At 39.8% G+C, this 21,369-nt stretch overlaps 1 protein-coding gene across 1 annotated transcript in view; it reads right to left on the bottom strand.

The window, feature by feature from the left end:
- The window catches only part of NUBPL (NUBP iron-sulfur cluster assembly factor, mitochondrial), a 196,784-nt gene that overhangs the window by 31,021 nt on the left and 144,394 nt on the right, over positions 1-21,369 (bottom strand). Inside the window, exon 7 of the mRNA XM_080939670.1 lies at positions 9,875-9,968. Within this exon, the coding sequence (XP_080795796.1) occupies positions 9,875-9,968 (94 nt within the window). The remainder of the gene's footprint in view (positions 1-9,874; positions 9,969-21,369) is intronic.

Below are 21,369 nucleotides of genomic sequence, written 5' to 3'. Positions count from 1 at the left end.
TCAGAGCAGTTAAACATTTAAATTCAATCACTCCAGGTTAGCTGATCATAATTACAGTGGGGTAACTACTCAACTGCTCAGTCCAGCCTGTGGGGCACAGACTGCACCCAGGGCCCATGCTTGTCAGTCCAGCCTGTGGGTCACAGACTGCACCTAGGGCTCATGCTTGTCAGTCCAGCCTGTGGGGCACAGACTGCACCCAGGGCTCATGCTTGTCAGTCCAGCCTGTGGGGCACAGACTGCACCCAGGGCTCATGCTTGTCAGTCCAGCCTGTGGGGCAGACTGCACCCAGGGTCCATGCTTGTCAGTCCAGCCTGTGGGGCAGACTGCACCCAGGGCCCATGTGGGGCACAGACTGCACCCAGGGCCCATGTGGGGCACAGACTGCACCCAGGGCCCATGTGGGGCACAGACTGCACCCAGGGCCCATGCTTGGCTGACAGCCTCAGCTGGGAGCATATTAGACATGGACAAAGTCTGCTCGGAATCCTGCCTGCAGGACAGCACTGCATCTTACAGCCTGTGAGCGCCTAAACCACAGCCAGCAGTGGCTCAAAGGCTCTGAGTGTGGCCCTCATGCTCACTGCAGCCAATTCACACAGCACCAGAGAACCAGCACGCAGTGGGGATGCAGCTCAGGGGCAGAGCATGTGCTTGGCACATGAGGGCCTCAGTTTGAGCAGAGCACCACAGGGAAAGGAAAACATAAGAGCCACTCAAGTTGTGCTGGCTTACCATGATGTCAAGTGTGTAACTGTCATTTACTGTAAACTGGAGTCATTACTGTCAACTCTCCTACATCTCTGTCACATCTGAATTTCCCAAATTATATCATCAAGGAATGCCCACTAATATTAGTTATCAAATTAAGTAAAACATGAATTATACCTAAATCCTCCTCAATTGTGCTCACATATTGCTTCAAAATATAACTCTCAGATGAATCACTGTTGGCAGCTTTATGCTTTCTTCAACCACAGATGTTTTATTAATTTAAGCATTACCATTATTTTGTTAACCTTGGAAATAAACTTTGCAAGTCAGCCATGGCAGCACATGCCCCCAATCCCCACAGAAAGGTGGAGACAGGAAAACTCCCACAGGTTTACAGTCAGCCAGAGTTGCACGGCGAGGCTTAGAAACTAAACAAGGAAGAAAGGGAAAGATGGAGGAGGTAGGAGAGGAGGGCAGAAAGGAATTCTGTTAACTGATCTGAAAAGAACTGTCAAAGCAGTAATGGATGAAAACCTACTTCATCGTTACTGGTAAAAGATGTTCAACCATATTACTTCATACTAGCAGAGTCTGGACACAGATCTAACACAGGCAAGAGAAGATGGGGTAACCAGTCACTCCAGTTACTAGCAGCACCAAGAACTAAGCAGGATACTTAGGCTGCACTCCTGAGGAGCTATGGGAACAGAGGCGGCTTCACAGATTCTAGAGTACAGCAGGAAGCAGATGGCTCGGCCACGTGCACATGACCTTTGTCCCTTTACTCACTCTTCCTTCTCATTCCCTTCATTGCGCCCCCTTCTTATGACTACTAGAGTTAAGTTAGAATCCTTCTTGATCACACTCATTGATCAAAACCTTGGGAAGCTTAACTGTTGGACATATATCTCCACCTCAGAAAGCTCTCATTTCCTGTAAGCATCTGTCTACAATTAAGGCTAAGGTTAAATATTAAGATTAAATGTCTTAAATTCTGTTAAATGCACATGTGGCTCAACCTGCCCACACTCTCCCTGAAACTACCAAAGTTTATTTCAGGATAGAACAAATTTCTTTTTCAACTCTTTTCATTTTTAAAGTGTCTTAGACTTTAGTTCAGGCTGGACTTGAACCTGTGATTTCCTATCCTTAGTCTCCAGACAAATGGATCACAGCATATGCTGACATTCCTGGCTCTTAGCTTTGTGTTTGCTCATTTCCGTGTTGTGAGTCTAATCCAGGACCGTGTGAGCAAAGCAAGCTCTCTGTTCTGAACTATTTTCCAGCTTTCACATCAATTTTTAGTCTTTAAATTTAAAAATTTTATTCTTTAAAAAGAAACTTCAGATGAGGGACTGACAGCTCCTGATCACTCTTTTACTAACCAAGCATGCTTCAGAAGACAGAGGACTGAGACCTGGCACTTATTGGAGAAAAGCTTTGATTCCCTACATGCCTAAAATGTTCAGAACACCTTCCAGATTTCCATCAAACCTGGAACATCTAAAACCAGATGCAAAGCTGTTTAGATTGTGGGGCCTGTGCTTTGCTAGTGTTTAATGGGTTTACATGTGGATTTTTTTAAAAAATATTTGTTTATTATATATACTTCAGATACACCAGAAAAGGGCATCAGATCACATTACAAATGGTTGTGAGCCACCATGTGGTTGCTGGGATTTGAACTCAGGACCACTGGAAGAGCAGACAGTGCTCTTAACCACTGAGCCATCTCTCCAGCCCTTACATGTGGAATTTAATACAGATCTTACCATATATGAGTCATTAACCTACTTACTAAACACTAAGCCAAAGGGATTTTAACTGTCAAGTTAAGCCATGAAGGAGAAGTCTGAAAAATTCCTAAACAAAATAGAATGGACTATTGTAAAAATGTCTGAAACAAGCCCATGTGAGATGAGCACCTGAAAGGAACTCAAGCAATTCCGACACCTGTCATTCAGTTGGTTCACACTAGTGATGCTGATTTAGACACCTGACATTGGTTCACACTAGTGATGCTGATTTAGACACCTGACATTGGTTCACACTAGTGATGCTGATTTAGACACCTGACATTGGTTCACACTAGTGATGCTGATTTAGACACCTGACATTGGTTCACACTAGTGATGCTGATTTAGACACCTGACATTGGTTCACACTAGTGAGTCTGAAAGCTGACTGTGTTGGAACCATCTGCAGATGTTTTCAAAATATGAGCTCCTTCAAGTAGCAATATAGAAATGTATTCATTCTTAGGCTAGTTCATCAAATTGGTAACTGATGCTCTATAACTTATACTTGCAGTATATGTTCAAGTAAATAAAACGACCCTAATTTTGTTTCTTCTTAAATTTAGATAGGAAACATTGCTGTTAGCATTGGCATTACATTTAATTTTAGAAATTTAAGTCTAAACGAAACAAGGACTGAAGTTCAGACTGGGAATAAAGCTCAATGTTACAATGACTGCCTCATTTGCAAAGGTCTGGGCTCAATATCCAGCAATAAATAAGTAAATAATGATATATCAGAAGTACCCTAAAAGGTAAAATCCTGAAACAGTTTCTAGCCTTTAACAGTTGCTTACATTTTTGTCTAACTACAAATAAATTTATTCTAGAAATAATTTCTATAATTTAGTGACGAAAACAGTAACAGTCTATACCACACAGTTCTTACTCGGTATCTGTGAGAGCCTGGCCTCACTGTCAGGCTGACTAGATTTGGAATCTATTAGGAGACACATTTCTGGCATATGTTTGAAGACATTCCCAGAGAAGTAACTGAGAGGGGAAGACTAATCTTGCATGTGAGCCGTATGATCTCACAGGCCGGAGTCCAAGACTGACTAAAAATGAGGAAAAGGAGAGAAATGAGGATCACCATCCACTTCTCCCTGTGGCTGATGTGATAACAGCATCTTGTCGTGCCACCACCACGCCTTCCTGGACTATGAGCCCAAATACTCCCTTCTCTCCTCAAGCTGTGTCTGTCATAGCAATGAGAAAAAAAATCACAGACATGGCATCCACTGATGAATTGTCAATCAAAGCCTGCACGGAAGACGGAGGACAGATGAGCACTAGCTGCTCTTCCATGTCAGGTAGTTCACAGCTACCTGCAGCTCCAGCTTAGGGGACCCAACACCCTTCCAGGCCCTGTGGGTACCCATGCTTACACACACACACACAATATCAATTTTTTAAAAAATAAATGATGATTTAATGTCTGACAACAAAAAAATCTATAATTAAGCCTTCTACATCTTGCTGGCTTTATAGTTGGAGGTCATTACAAATTTTATATAATTATAGAGAAAAACAAAGCACTAAATTAAAAAAAAAATCCTTTTCTTTGTTTACAGTAACTTTCTAAAAGATCAGTATTAGTTTATCTCTAAAGAATTAGTCTGAAAAATATAAAATTTTATTTTTAAAGAATTATAATTTTTTATAAAAGATTTTGTGTGATTTACATGTATGAAATAACTGTTCTTTTTGCTTTAAAGAGTAAATACTAGAAAATCAGGAACTATTTCAAATAATGGTGTACAGGTGCTCACGTAACACAGCAGCAAGCATTTCTGGATCCACCAATCCCAAGCAGATTTTCATTTTGTAAATGGCTGTTCAAATTAGTGAAATGTTACCACAGAAGAGAAACTTGATCAGTTGCTGATGGAGGAGAAGAGGGTGAGCATGCACAGCCTGAACTCAGGCATTTCTGAGTCACTAGTTCAGCCCTCCTGAAGCAGGATGGACACCTGCATAAACAGCACATGCCTTTCATTCTAGCCAGTGACTGAAATACTAAAGTGCCTTAATTTAAGTTTCCTGCCCCATCTCATTTAAATGAATGAGACACAAAAGGCTAAGACTGGCTTCTTCTATCTATAGGGCCCAGGTAGGGAGAGTGCTAGACAGGAACAAAGGACATCACCTCATTACCATAACACTGCAGGAGATTTTATGCAGCTTCTCTGGGCCCAAGGACATTCAAAATCCTAACCAGCAGACTACCCGGCCACTGAGCAGCTTCTCCTGGCCCAAGAGATAAGAGATGAAAACGGACTCACACCAGGCTGCTTGGCTCTTTCCTGTGAACAAAGAAAGAACAGTGGCTCCCCTCAGCCTCTTAACCTTTCTCCCTCCTATCATCTGAATAATTTCCAGTATTTTATTTCTCTATCAACCTTTACTTAGTAAAATGAAGGTTAATCTCAACCTGACTATACATTTACGACCATACTAAGAGACTTGCCCCTAACTCTACCCAACCAACACAATCTCTTGCATCTGTTCTTCTGCACCATACAAAACAAACTTGATTCTGTATTTATGTGTGATATAACTATTCTGGTCATAAAACTGATGGCCATCACATCGGTCTGTGAGCACAGGCTTTTCACTAATTTGACTGTTCTACTGAGTGTCCTTATCAGTTTATAAGTTGCTGAATACCATAAATTCCAGGCATTGCTTAGAGCTTCACCAGTCTCTACCACTAATATGCAATGAAATGGTGGTGACAAAGAACCAAAGTGTTGGTTACTCCACTTGCCTTGTCAACCCCTTCCCTACCCATTACTGTTGTGATCATGGCCCTGGGAAAGTGACCTCTGGGGACCGCCTCCCTGAGTGCCCTCGTTGTTTTGTTTCAGAAAGCTGTGTGCCAGCAGCAGGAGAGAACACTGTGGGAAGGGAGATGCCATGGTTCTGGGAGTGGCTACAGCCTCCATCAAGCACCTCTTTCAAAGATTCCAGTGCTCGACAGGACACTAAATTCACCCCCCCTGGCCTTCTCAGGTGGAGGGGCAAGAAGAACCCCTGCCATCCACCACTGCCTTCAGCATCTTCTAGTGTCACCAATGCTGCTGCCCACGTCTCTGTACCTAAACTCTTCACTAAATTAAGATTTGTCATCTGCTAATATAACAATAAGTTACTAATTCCCCAGTCCTTGGAAAAAGAAGACATGTTTCACATACTTAACATAAAGCACACATTCTGCTTAATTCTCAGAGTTAAACATAATGCTAGGATGGTCTTCAGATGGTCACACAAAAACTTCAGTTGATGTCAAGAGTGAAAGAAAATTCTATTAGAATTTGAAAACTAGAATAGTGTACATGTTTTGAAAGCATTTAAGAAAATTATAATGCCTTTCAGAGAAATATTAGTTTTCCTCTATTATGGAAAATAAACAAGTGACCAGTAACTCCTAGGAGAGCATCAGTGCACATCTGGAGAACAAAACAGAATTCAGCCCTCGACTCTACCCAATCCACAACATGTCAACAAATGATTAGCGGAATAAACTACAAACAAAACCTAGTAAGATGCATCCTCAATAACAAGGTACAAAGCACAGTGAAGTCGACACTGATGCTCTCTTAGCATGTTCAGTAAGACAAGAGCAACTCTAAAGCCGTGATCTCACACCCACCCTTCACCCCACCTCCTTTCTTTCCTGCAGTTTAGATTAGGAGTGTCTAGTCTGCACTCACAGTCCACATAGGCTCAGATTTAGCCCTCACTGATGGGCTGCCAACACTTCCATCTCTGCTGCTATACAACATTTTAACTCAAATAAGAGAATTTTTTTTTTTAATTTCTTCTTATACTGAGCTCATCATCTACCCACAGAACACAAACACATACAAAGAGTTGCTAATTAGAAAGATGATCTTTCGCTTTTACAGGTCTGCTATGAAATTCCAAAATAATGCCTGTTTCCTAGTACAAAACATTTCTTTTGTTCCCCCTGCATGGCTTAGAGCAATGTGAACTTCATAGACTCTGGTTCACATCTCTTCAGTGGCACTTGATTAGTTAGCATTTTGTCACTGTGGCAAAATTGTTGAGAAAAATAACTAAAACTATTTATGTTAATTCATAATACAACATTTCTGTCCATGGCCAGTTGACCTGGCTAGTTCTGCACCTCTGGGAGGCACAGAATCCTGCAAGGGAAAGGAGAATAAAACTGCTTGCCTCAGAGTGGCCAGAAAACAGATAGAGGAAGGAAGGGCAAGACAGGCTATGTAACCCACTGATGAAGCTAGCACCCTCATAACCCAGCCATCTCTCAACAAAGCCACTGGGTGGAACCAAGCCTTTAGCACACAAATCTTCATGGGGAACATTTTATCAAACAATATCCCCCTCAGCAAATAGCTCTTTTAAAGCATTTAAACAGTTTCTAAAAAGACACTATGCATGCATTTAGATAAGAGCTTTTACATTATCTCATTAGATCCTTATAAATTGTGGGACGGGCAGGGCTGCTCCTCATCTCAGTACAATAAGAAAGTATCAACTGTCTACACGGAGACCGTCTACACCAAAATAAATACCTAAAATGAAGTTATCTTTCTTCCTTGCTTTAAGGAGGAAATGCTTTGTTTAACTTATTCATTTACAAATTTCTTGTGTGAACACAGTGGGGGAGTTAAAATATTGAGCAGTAGAGCACTAAGAATGATAAAGACGCAGTAATCTTTTCATATGAACAGTGACAACTATCAGCCTAGCACTGTCTGTATTAGCTGCATATGCTCCTGCCCAGGTACTCTAGGAGACACTAGGACAGACAGAAAGATGTTCTGGCATTCAAGCAGCTGGAATGACAGTGTGACATTGATAAAACAGCCATTTTCTGGTGCCCCGCTCCTGAGTACCTGCAGGAAGGCAGTGAGTCTGGCAATAAGGGATGCACAGGAGAATGAAGACCTGTGCTGCAGATGCTGTGCATGCTTCAAAGGAAAAATGCCTGGGTCCCAAGGAGTGGTCCTACTATAATGCTACAGGGATTCCAAAGAGGGATAAAGGAGTCCTATCTGGGAGGTCAGGGGACAAGGCAGGGGCTGGGCATTAGAGCAGAAGGCTTTTAAAGGTCATACAAAACATGGGCATGCAATTCACTGCAATGGAAAGACATTCTGAATGAGGATCAAATCTGTGTAGAGACCTAGACTCAGCAAAGCTATAAGAAGAAAGTGGGGGGCTGTGAGGGTATAAGCAGTAGGGGTGGGGTCTCACCTGGTGTGAAGGGATGTAATGGTAGGAGCAGAAAGTCTCATCATAGACACGGATCTAAAGGGGGTTTGTGTCTTGGACAAATATAGAACATAGGAAAAAGTAGAACAAACTATCTTAAAAGAGTTTTAATGTCAGTGATAAAAAGGGCAGGAAACTAGGTTTATAAATAGGAAAGAGATAATTCTGAAGGGCGACTGATAAACCTGAAGGGCAAACACAACGCTGACAAGCTGTTCCAGATTTTACAAAGTGATGACAGTCATGCTGCAGCCAAGCCAGAAACTATGCCCACCGATTCCTAGAGCCAGCCCTCTTCTGGTGCCTCCTTAGACATGCTTGCTAGGAGATGGTATTGCCCCAAATAAAACAGACTTCAAGAACTAAGCCTCCGACAAACACTTTAGCAAATACTTAGAGAAATGATCAGACATACTTCGCACTCCTGGCTATCACCCTGGCAGGGCATTTTACTGTCTAGTACGCCTAGTTCCACTTCTGAGGACTGAACCCAAGATCATACATTTGCAAAGTACCAGTTCTACTGGTTCCCTCACTGTCTGATATAAAGTCAATGTCTGCTCACCAGGAAAAACAACCTTTTTACCATCAGTGTCAATACCGGCATGCCACGGCACATGCACACTCATTCTCACAGCTAGGACTCTACCAAGGGTGGGCACAGTGAGCAAGATGGTAGTATAGGTAAGCTCAAAGGCAGAGGGCCTTCAGTGAGTCACCTGGAATGGGTAAGTTCAGGAATAAGATAAATCAGAATAGCCTCTCAGGATTCAAAACATTACTCCTTGCAGTAAACTGCACTGGCTAGACAGGGGCACAGGTTTGACACATTCAGTAGTAAATGTAATTTATCACAGCTCAAATGGGTTGGATGCCCTGAGGCTGAACTTAGCAAACCATGACTCAGATGTTACCAGAGACCCTTGATGCAGAAGGTCCAATCAAGAGCTTTAAACTCAATCAGAACTGTGCTCAGTTATGACACATTGTAAATGTGGGACCTCGAGAAGTCAGTTAACCCTTCTGCTTTAAAAAGGAAAAGGCACATTATACAGTAGAAACCATCAAAATGATAAACTTGTTATTTGCATTTTATGCCAGTTTCATCTTTTATAGAGAGCCTTACCTGAATACTCCATTACGATAACATACATTAAAACATTCAATGCTCATCTTAATGATGCTCTTCCACTAGTAACAAAGAACATTTATAGCTTGCCAAAAAATCCTAGGTTTAAGCTTTTTCAGAAATTAAATGTCAATGGCAAAGCTAAAATAACCAATAAAAATGATCTGCAGAGATACTTTAAGTTTTCATTATCTTCCTAGAAGCCCAATATGTGTATGCGCATGTACACACTTGCAACTGTTTCAGAGTAATTTTTAGAATTTAATTCAAAATAAAGAGTTTATCACCACAAACTTCTAAATTCCATATACAAGATATTAAAACCTTGCATACTTGACCAAGTAAGCTATTTTATTTATTTTCTTGACTTAAAAGCAAAGGCTATAGGAGAATATAAAAATTTTCCATAACTACATTTGCCAAAAAGCCAATTTTCCTACCATTTACTTCTAATTAGTTTCATTAACTAATATTTTCTGTTTGTTAGCACTTCACTCTTAATACTTGAACAACTGGGCTGGAGAGATGTCTCAGTGGTTAAGAGCACTGACTGCTCTTTCAGAGGTCCTGAGTTCAAATCTCAGCAACCACATGGTAGCTCACAACCATCTGTACCGAGGTCTGATGCCCTCTTCTGGTGTGTCTGAAAACAGCTACATATAATAAATAAATATTTTAAAAAAGAGTTGAACAATTGTCAGTATAGCCAAATAATCACAATCTACCTAAATATATTTATATTCTGCATTTTTCTAGAATATAGATGTATATTATTACCTTTAAAATACCTTTTGTTTTTATAAATACACATATTTATTATCAAAAGTTCAATACATGATTCTGATCTCTAACAACCAATCCATAAATGATTTTAAGACAAAAAAAAATGTCAACAATATAGTTTATTTTTATGTAAAGTAACAGTAATACATCAAAGGAAGAACAAATCAAACTTTTAAGATTTACCTGAAATGGGAATATTCTGTGAAACTGATAACTGCACATCTCCTGTTCCCGGTGGCATGTCAACAACCAAATAGTCCAGTTGGCCCCAATCAACCTAAAAAGCAAGGTGATATAAGTAACAACACTGTATAAAAATTTCAGTGAATGCTGATGTAAACAAATGTAATGTATACATAACATCTCAAGTAATAGCTATGTCCTGAGTTAATTATGTCATAGAGTAAGCACAGTAGCTGATTACATGGTCACACACTGCCTACTTGTCCTGCTTTGAATGATAAACATGGATTTCCAGGTAACATGCCCTTACATATACACCTTAATAGCCTCTTTCACTATAGTCTTCTAGTCAGGACAAACCATTTATTTAAATATATAGCTTACACTGTGTCTAAGAAGGTCTTAGCTTTTTGTCCCCTAGAGGATTTGCTTCATATTTGCTTGTTTGTTTTAGTATAGCATTTCCTATTCAATAATTTTTTTATTTTTCTTTCATTAAAAATAAACATATTAATAATGAAAACAAATATTTAATAACAGGTAAAATTGTTTAATTTTAATATAACTAATCGCCCAGTACCATCAACAGTTGATTCTTACTTTGCAGTCATTTTTAAGGATTCTTCCTATAATTAAGTCTGGAATATTCAACTTCAGTTTAGACAGAGAAGCATCTTGTGCCCTTTTCCCCTCAGCTGGCTCTTCCCTTGGCTTCTCTAGCCTCTGTGAAGGACCCTTGGCTCCTCTTAGTAACCTAAACTAGAAAGCTGGCCTCATAATTAATGTTTCTCTTTCCCTCATCTCTCTCAGCCATTTAGTTACTCTGTCTGCTAAAAATCTCTCAAACACATCCATTTCTTCCTTCTACTGTCAAGAATTAAGGCTACAATCATGTGTTCTTATTAAAGCCTGTTCTTATTAAAGCCACTATCTGTTTCACCATTGCCAATCCAGGGAGAGGTGGCTCAGTGTTTAAGCGAACTGACTGCTCTTCCAGAGGTCCTGAGTTCAATTCCCAGCAACCACATGGTGGCTCACAACCATTACAGATGGCTCTGTTACAGGATTTGATGTGCACAAATGGACTCAGGCACAGACCGAGCTAGTACTTGCTTGCTTCTACTGCTCTTAGCATAAAGCCGAGCTTCCGATCCCTGAACTGTCTGGTCCTCACTGATTCCTCCTCAGCTTAAAATTCACTTTCTCAGAGAAAGCGGCCTAAGTCCACTGGACTAGACAGTGTGACTCCTACGCATGTCACCAATTCACTCTTGCCCTTATCCAATGAGTGTTGAAATACTCATATGTATTGGGAACTGAGTTAATAACTGATAATTAAATGCTTATAGAACATATAGATATTAGCAGGCAATCATCAAATTTCCAGTTCTACATAAGAAGACAGTAAGCTGTGAAAAGAAAACAGCCTACTGACTTCCAGAAACTCGAATGAGCGAAGACAGTCATCTTACTGCTGCCTTATGATCCATCTTGTGTGACGTGGAACAAGAAACGATGGTACAGGAGCTGGTTGCTATCTCTCAAGGAATGAGCAAATGCTAAGCTTTGAGACGTCTTAAGCTATAGGAGAAATGTGTAAATAATTCTATATTGCATCTCATAAAGTGTAGCATGCTATTTCTATACTATCTTTAAAGAGTAATTGGCTTGGGGTTAACAAATTTACATATCGCATACAACACACAGTTATTAGACTCTACTGGGTAGTCAGTATTGTTCTATGTGATTGGGATAAAATAAGAAATAAACCAAAGTCTCAGTCATCATGGAAGTAACATTTTAGTGAGGGCAACATAGAGATGGGCAGGTCAGAAAGCAGACCAAGTCAGGGAGGAAACGAGGGGCATCCCTCGATATACAAAACTATTTGGTCCCTGCTTCGGAAATTTAGATCAGGTAGGAAGAGGTGCCTCAAAAGCCCCTCAGTCTCTGAACTGCAGGTGGCTAGTGTTACAATGTCAGATGGCAAAAGATTTATCAATGGATTTCACTGACTTTCATCCCCAGTCACAGCGCAAAGAACACTCCCAGTGGAGGGAGAAGGGAGAGTAGAGGTGGCCAGGCCTCTGAGTGGGAGGAGAAACCCGCTGGGCCAGCCATCTGAAGGAAGGCGGGAGAGTCCTAGAAACAGCCATGGACCATGGCCTGGCACACTGAAGCGCGGCTGGGAAGGCAGTGTAGCCTTCCTAGAGTAGCACCCACCCCAGAGCCTCCATGGGTGGCTCTTGCCTTCCCTGGCACTACTTTTCTTTAAAATATGTATCAGTAGCTGACACTATATAGTGAGTGGCCTCTTAGGATCCCTTGTGATTTCATAAACATGTGCACTTGATATTGGTATAATGACATATTTTAAGAAAGTAATGAATACAGATTGACTTTCAACAGCTTAGAAAACAGTTACCCTAAGGCTACCCTTAGCTGTCATCTATGAAAGTTCCCAGGAAGATTAAGGACACTTTTTCCTTTTCTATCCCCATCTGAGACTGCCAGCACTGGCAGACGAGCAAATCTCTTCATTTCAGAGAATACCAGATGCCCAGTGCCAACAACTGATCATTGATGTTCTCTGCCATTTAAGCATATTGATCATGCTACATCCAACTTCTTATTTCTGAGAACTAGGGTCCCAAAGAACTAAAAATATGTCACTGTTATGGCAGTCTATTTCAAATGACCCTTAAATTCATACCATCTGAAAAAAACTAGCTGGTCTATCCTGTGTGATGCATACCAACTTTCTCTATAAGCGCCTGCTGACTGGAAGTGCACTGAGCAGCCAGAGGCTGATAACCACAGCCTTTGATCAGCAGATGTATGTGTTGGTGACATGGTCTTTATTCATAGCCTGTTGAGTGCTCATGATAGAAACTGCTCTACTGGGGGCTCATGGTGACAAACTTCATGACCAAGTTAAGACGTCAGAAGTAGAACTGTTGGCCATTTGTTCACGGGCTGTTCCTAGTCTACACTTACTGCTCCGCTGTAAGACATTGATGATCCAGCATTTTGTGGAGCAATGTCTAAATGGTTGCTATTTTGTTCATATTTTATTGTTGCTAATTTTAAAAGTATAATACTTCTTACTATTTTTGAGAATTTCATACACTCATAAAAAAGTATTTTGAACATATTTGACCTCCTCCACTTAACCCCTCCAAGATACACCTCTAAATTCTTCCTCCCAACTTTGTGTCCTGCTTTTTAAAAAGTAGTTCACTGATTCTGTTCAGTGTTGCCCCTAACTCATGAGTGTAGGACCATCCACTGGAGTATGGTTTATGTATCAGGGGCCACATTATTAGAGAAACTGACTGTTCTCTAGAAGCCATCAAGTGCCTAGCTTCTCAACAAGGAGTTTGATCTGATTTTTATTAGAAAGTGTCCCTGGAAGAATCTGATTCATTATTTTTTTCTCATTCATAACACTTTCTCCATTCTTTTGGTGTTTCCCCAACAGTTAACATACCAAAAGCTCAGTCCTCATATGACAATGTTGGGAAACAGTAGAGATCTTAAGAGACACTGTAGTATAGTTACTTCCTTAAAAAACGTACATCAAACAGGAAGAAGGAAAATTCACTAAGACTCAGAAAATCAGGGAAAAGCAAAAGAAAGTGCAAAATGACAAGTCATAGAAGTGTCTTAAACTTGTAAGGTTCTTATGGCCCTTCTTCGAGGTGACAACTGACAGAGAGAAGAGATTCTAACCAGCTAAGCTGTCTGAAAGTCATGCTGCAAGCATGAGGGATAAGACTTTTAAGAACCCTCATCCACGCTGGGGTGGGCTTCTCTGTAAGTTGTTCATGCTGCAACTAAGCAGCCTCTGATTCATGCTCCTATAAGTATATTCAACACACTTACTGGCTCATAAAACTCAATTTAGGTGGAAAAAGAAGTTTCTCTGGTATGTCACGGGTGCCTTCTGGGGTGAGTAGACATCTGTCCACTCCCCCACCCACCCCTGTCCATGCTACCACAGAAGTTATATAACCAATAGAACTTAATGCAGGAAAATTAAGTTAATGTTTATCTAGTCATGCCCACCCCAACACTGCTAAAACAAAACAAAATACACACACACACACCCCTAATAGAACTTAGTGCAAGGTAATTAGGTTATAGATGTAACTGGTCTAATACAATGGGTTAGTTCTTAAAGAGAGCTATTACAAAAGAGCAAATCTAGCCCCTTTCCTGTTTCACTTTTGCATGGGTTCCTACCATAACACTGCCTACCATGCTGTGATGTACAAGGGGCCCCCACCAGGAGACAAATAGAACCAGAAGATCTTGAAATTTCAGCCTACCAAACTATGGGTTAAATGACCATTTCCTTATAAATTATTCAGCTTCAAGGGATTTTGCTTTTGCAACAGAAAATGGACTAGAAAACTTATATAAAAGATGCATTTAATCTGACATCAACTCCCCTAAGCAAATTTTACAAATTAGGAAGTTCACAGATTTTTTTTCCACATTTCCAAGATGTAAAATAGCTCTTTTAGCACTGAGTTATTGTTTTTATATAACTATCCTCCCAGTTTCAGATAAGATATGGCATGTTCAGGGTCATATGTCTATGGACGTATTCCCATCCCACAGAGTCCCTTAGCAGAAGAAAACACTGGCAGGCCTGCACTCCATACCCAGGCTCCCCCTTAGCTGAGCAGTGCTTAATCAACAGGTACTAAGTAATTCTGATTCACACTATCTGTCACTCGTGATTAAATTATACAACTAAAATAAAAATCTGCTCTGTGTAAGGATCCTTTAACATACTAGAGAAATCTAAAGTGGAACATAACTTTTTTATGTCTGAACTACTCATGGCTTTTGTTCTTCCTAGTGGCTTATTTATAAGCTCATGCAACATTTTATTTTGGTTGTATAAAGAATTTACAGAGGAGAAATTACTGAAATATAAATTCCTTAGAAAACTCTGAAAGATGAGAAAGTTCTTCCTTTCTTTGCTGGCCTCCTGACTAGCACAAATTAATGACACGGTGGAAGTAACATGCTGATCCTTGTAAACTTCAACCTTGTGACCATCAAACTTGTATCTGACTGTAAGGATACATTGCTTGAGTTATAACATAGAGTGTGTTCTCCACAAATGATTTCATTTTCCCCAAATAAAGTTCTCTGATTCATTTTCAAACTTTTCCCCTTCTACAGAAAGTGGGAGGAGAGGTGGATGCCTGGATAAATCTGTACAAAGTCATTACAAACCCAGCAGAGAGCAGACACCGCCTTGAGAAGGTGGACTTCATGTGAGACATCTTCCATTTCCTAAGTGGCCCTCTCGCAGAGTTCTGGAGCAGGTCGGCTCTGACAACTTGGAGATTATCTAAAACCGGACCCTTTGCTCTCTCTGAGCCCATTTACTGAAATACTAGTTAAAACAACACCCCACAGAAACTTAATAGCATCCCCATAAAAGTCATAGTTATCGGGGATTTAAAGGAATATTTAAATTCTCTTAAGGCAAAATTTAAGCTACCTGCTTATATCTGAAGATATTCAAAAACAAGTAGATATAGTGACGTATAGGACTGTGACCAAAATGCCTAAATTATTTTAAACCTACTTTAAAAATCAAGCTATTTTCAGTTTAAAGAAGTCACCTGTAGATTTAGGTATCTCTTCCCTATCCTCTCCTGTACTCTGCCTCCCATTCCCATCCCCATTTAATCTTCCTGTTTAATTTCCTCTGTATCCCTATATAAAACTATACTGTCCCCCCTTCTTTGGAAATGTCCCTACTTCCCACCCAGTGCTTTATCTAACTTCTATGGGTATGTATTCTAAGTAAAATAAAACCTCTAAAGCTTAAAAACAAAATCCACATAGAAGAGAAAATGTATGTTTATCATTCTGAATCTGAGGTCTCTCGAGGTAACTACTACAAATTTGCTCCCACTGCAAATCTCTAAGTTGAGTTTTCTTCCATGGAGTGACACCTAGTATGCATCAGTCACATTCCAGGCAGGTCATGTCAGGAATAGTTGACCAACACAAAATGGACTCTGTGTGTGTGTGTTGTTTTTGTTTTAAAGAGACAGGTTAACATGAGTTGGGAAACCGGGAGCTAAAGGATGTTGGAAGAGTTGGGTGAAAGAATATGATCAAAATATATTGTATGAATAATTATAAAAGTGAAACTTAATTGGCAAAATAATTTTTTAAACGACTTTATTTTACAAAACAAAGATAAATGTACAGATTTTAAACATTTTTTGCTTAAAATTATACATTTTTGTCAGTACTGTTTTTTCAGATATTAAAATAATTTTTACATAAAACTATATAAATATATTTTTTAGTCAGTACTTGATTTTTTCAAGGGCTTGACAGTATGCATTGAAAACTTAATAGTTACCATGAGCGTAAAGTACATGCAAAACAAAACGCAACATGGAAATAGTCAAAGTCTTCTTGTTTTGTAAATATATATATATATATATATATATATATATATATATATATATATATATATATATATATATATATATATATATTTGTTTTCTTCATTTCTTGGACTTCATACAGTCTGTGTGTTGTTTCTGGGGGAGTGCAAGCCTCTGGGGATAGCATCCCAATATCAGAGACTGCATATTATGTCTGTTCTTTTGTGACTGGGTTATCTCACTCAGGATGATATTCTCTAGATGCAGCCATTTTCTTAATAATTTGGTTCTGGTGGCTGAGTAGTATTCCATTGTGTAAATGTACCACAATTTTTGTATCCATTCATCTTCTGAAGGACATCTGGGTTCTTTCCAGCTTCTGGCTATTATAAATAGAGCCGCTATGAACATTGTGGTGCATATATCTTTGTTGTGTATTAAAGTGTCCCTGGGGTATATGCCCAGAAGTGGAATAGCTGGGTCTTCAGGTAGTACTATATCCAATTTTCTGAGGTATTGCCAGACTGATTTCCAGAGTGGTTGTATTAGTTTGCAACCCCACCAATAGTGGAGAAGTGTTCCTCTTTCTCCTCAGCCTCTCCAGCATCTGCTGTCATCTGATTTTTGGATCTTGGCCAATCTGACAGGTGTTAGGTGGAATCTCAGGGTTGTTTTGATTTGCATTTCCCTGATGGCTAAGGATGTCGAGCACTTCCTCAGATGTTTCGAGGCCATTTGGTGTTCCTCAACTGAGAACATTTTGTTTAGCTCTGTACACCATTTTTTAATAGGGTTATTTGATTCTCTGGTGTCTTGCTTTTTGAGTTCCTTGTATACCTTGGATATTAGGCCTCTATCTGATGTGGTGTTGGTAAAGATCTTTTCCCATTCTGTTGGTTGCCGTTTTGTTTTCTTGACTATGTCCTTAGCCTTACAGAAACTTTGCAATCTCATTAAGTCCCATTTGTTAATCTTTGACCTTAGAGCTTGAGCCATTGGTGTTTTGTTCAGGAAATTTCCTCCTGTGCCTATGTGTTCTAAGGTTTTCCCTACTTTCTCATCTAATAGTTTCAGTGTATCTGGGTTAATGTGAAGATCTTTGATCCACTTACACTTGAGCTTTGTGCAAGGAGATAAGAAAGGGTCTATTTTCATTCTTTTGCATGCTGAGTGACAGTTGGACCAGCATCATTTGTTGAATAGGCTGTCCTTTTTCCATTGAATGTTTACTGCTCCTTTGTCAAAAATCAGGTGACCATATACATGAGGGCTCATTTCTGGATCTTCTATTCTATTCCATTGATCCACATGCCTATTTCTGTGCCAGTACCATGCAGTTTTCAGCAAAATTGCCTTGTAATATAGCTTGAAGTCAGGGATAGTGATTCCCGAAGATGTTTTTTTGTTGTTGAGAATGGATTTAGCTATTCTAGGTCTTTTGTTATTCCATATGAAATTGCACATTGATCTTTCCAGTTCCATGAAGAACTGAGTTGGAATTTTGATGGGGATTGCATTGAATCTGTAGATTGCTTTTGGTAGGATGGCCATTTTTAAGATGTTGATCTTTCCAATCCATGAGCATGGGAGATCTTTCCATTTTCTGAGATTCTCCTCAATTTCTTTCTTTAGAGGTTTGCAGTTCTTGTCGTACAGGTCCTTCACTTGCTTAGTTAGAGTCACACCAAGGTATTTCATAGTTTTTGTGACGATTGTGAAGGGTACCTTTTCCCTAATTTCTTTCTCCACGTTTGTCCTTTGAGTATAGGAAGGCTACTGATTTGTTCGAGTTAATTTTGTATCCAACCACTTTGCTAAACTTGTTTATCAGCTGTAGAAGTTCTCTGGTAGAATTTTTGGGGTCACTCAAGTACACTATCATGTCATCTGCAAAGAGTGATGTTTTTATCTCTTCCTTTCCGATTTGTATCCCCTTGATCTCCTTTTGCTGTCTAATTGCTCCAGCCAGGACTTCCAGTACTATGTTGAATTGACCATGTCATTTTGATCTTTGAGTTTGTTTATATGGTGGATTACATTGATGGATTTCCTTATATTAAACCATCCCTGCATCCCAGGGATGAAGCCTACTTGGTCATGATGAATGATCGTTTTAATGTGTTCTTGGATTCGGATTGCAAGGATTTTGTTGAGTATTTTTGCATCAATGTTCATAAGTGAGATTGGTCTGAAGTTCTCTTTCCTTGTAGGGTCTTTGTGTGGTTTAGGTACGAGGGTTATTGTAGCCTCAAAAAATGAGTTAGGTAGTATTCCATCTGATTCTATCTTTTGGAATAGTTTGGAGAGTATTGGTGTTATATCCCCAATAAATGTCTGATAAAATTCTGCACTGAACCTGTCTGGACCTGGGCTTTTTTTGGTTTAAAGACTTTTGATGACTTCTTCTATTTCTTTAGGTGTTCTAGGGTTATTTAGATGGTTTACTTGGTCCTGGTTTAACTTTGGGATCTTGTATCTGTCTAGGAATTCGTCCATTTCCTCCAGATTTTCCAATTTTGTGGAGTATAAGTTTTTGTAGTAGGATCTGATGATTTCTTGAATTTCCTCAGTTTCAGTTGTTATGTCCCCACTTTCCTTTCTGATGTTGTTAATTTGTATACTCTCGCTTTGCCCTCTAGTTAGTCTTGCTAGGGCTTTATCAATCTTGTTGATTTTCTCAAAAAACCAACTCTTGGTTTTGTTGATTTTTTCAATTGTTCTTTTTGATTCTATTTGGTCTATTTCTGCCCTAATTTTGATTATTTCTTGCCGTCTACTCTTTTTGGGTATATCTGCTTCCTTCTGTTCTAGGGCTTTTAGCTGTGCTGTCAGGTTGCTGATGTAAGCTCTCTCCAGTTTCTTTTTGGAAGCACTTAGGGCTATGAGTTTTCCTCTCAGTACTGCTTTCATTGCATCCCATAGGTTTGGTTATGTTGTGTTTTCGTTTTCGTTGAATTCTAGAAAATCCTAAATTCCTTTTTTTATTTCTTCTTTGACCCTGCTATCGTTTAACAGAGCATTGTTTAGTTTCCATGTGTATATGGGCTTTTTGTTGTCTTTGTTGTTGTTAAAGACCAGCCATAGACCATGGTGATCTGAGAGGATGCATGGGAGTATTTCAATCTTCTTATATCGATTGAGGCTCTCTCTGTGTCCAATTATGTGGTCAATTTTCGAGAAGGTGCCATGGGGTGCTGAGAAGAAGGTGCATTCTTTTACTTTAGGATAATATGTTCTGTATATATCTATAATTCTAGTTGGTTCAAAGTCTCTGTTTGTTTTGCAGTGTCCTTGTTCAGTTTCTGTTTCCATGATCTGTCCATTGGTGAGAGTGGGGTATTAAAGTCTCCCACTATTATTGTGTAAGGTGAAATATATTTTTTGAGCTTTAGTAGGGTTTCTTTTATGAATGTGGGTGCTTTTTTATTTGGAGCATATATGTTAAGGATTGAGAGTTTCTCCTGACCGGTTTCTCCGGTAATGAGTAAAAAGTGTCCTTCCTTATCTTTTTTGATAACTTTTGGTTGGAAATTTACTTTATTCGATATTAGAATAACCACTCCAGCTTGCTTCTTGAAGCTGTTTGGTTGGAAGTTTTTTTCCCACCCTTTAACTCTGAGATAGTGTCTGTCTTTGTCTCTGAGATGAGTTTCCTGTATGCAGCAAAAGGCTGGATTTTGTTTATGTATCCAGTCTGATAGCCTATGTCTCTTTATTGGGGAGTTGAGTCCATTCATGTTAATAGATATCAAGGAATAGTTGTTTCTGTTTCCTGCCATTATTGCTTTTGTGGGTTGAGTTGTGTCTGTGTCTTTTTCTTCTTTTAGTTTTCTTGTTTAGGAGTTTTCTTGTTTTTAACTAGGCTGTATTTTCCCTCATTGTATTGGGTTTCCCACCTATAATTCATTGAAATGCTGGTTTTGTGGTCAGATATTGTGTTAATTTTGCTTTGTCTTGAAATATCTTCATCTCTCCATCGATGGTGATTTATAGTTTTGCTGGGTATAGCAGCTTGGGCTGGCACTTGTGTTCTCTTAGGGTGTGCATGATGTCTGTCCAGGCTCTTCTAGCCTTCATAGTCTGTGTTGAGAAATCGGGTGTGAGTCTGATTGGCCTGCCTTTATATGTTACCTGACCTTTTTCCCCTTACTGCTTTTAGTATTCTTTCTTTGCTTTGGGCACTTGATGTTTTGACTATTATGTGTCGGGAGGTATTTCTTTTCTGGTCCAACCTATTTGGAGTTCTGAAGGCTTCTTTTATGCTCATGGTCATCTCATTCTTGAGGGTAGGGAAGTTTTCTTCTACGATTTTGTTGAAGATATTTACTGTGCCTCTTAGTTGATACTCTTCTCCCTCTTCTATTCCTATTATCCTTAGGTTCGGTCTTCTCATTGTGTCCTGGATTTCCTGGACATTTTGGGTTAGGAGCTTTTTGTTTTTTGCATCTTCTCTGGCTGTTTTGTCTATGTTTACAATGTTGTCTTCTGCTCCAGAGATTCTCTCTTCCATCTCTTGTAATCTATTGGAAATGCTTGCTTCTGTGATTCCTGATTTCTTTTTTAGGTGTTCTACTTCTAGGGTTATCTCTTTTTGTCTTTTCTTTATTGTGTCAATTTCCGTTTTAAATTCCCTCTTCCATTCCTTCATCTCTTTGATTCTGTTTTCCTCTAGTTCTTTGAGTTCTTTGAGTGTTTTTCTTGTTTCCTCTTTAAAACCTGTTGCCAGGTTGTCTTGGTTTCCTTGGAATATACTCTTTCCCTTTCCTCTTGCCATTTTGTTGTCAGTGATATCTTCTTGCCTTTCCCTTGTATCTGGTCTGTTTCCCTGGAATTCCACTGGTCCAGGTGGCAGATGGGTCGAGCCCTGTTCTATGCCTCAGAGCTGCCGTTCCGGGTGGTAGATGGGCCAGGCTCCGCTCTGCGTCCTGAAGTCGCCACTGGGTGGAAACAGAAGTTCGAAATTTCTGTTCCTGGTCGCTGGATCGGGCAGGGCAGGGCAGGGCAGGGCAAGGGAAGGGGTGCACTTTCCGTGTGCACTCCGCAGAGATCTCTCTGCTCCCTGGC

Source organism: Micromys minutus (assembly GCF_963924665.1).
Source record: "Micromys minutus genome assembly, chromosome: 1".
Classification (NCBI taxonomy): Eukaryota; Metazoa; Chordata; class Mammalia; order Rodentia; family Muridae; genus Micromys; species Micromys minutus.
Note: the sequence above shows the minus strand (reverse complement) of the source record. Positions and strands in the feature narration are given on the sequence as shown.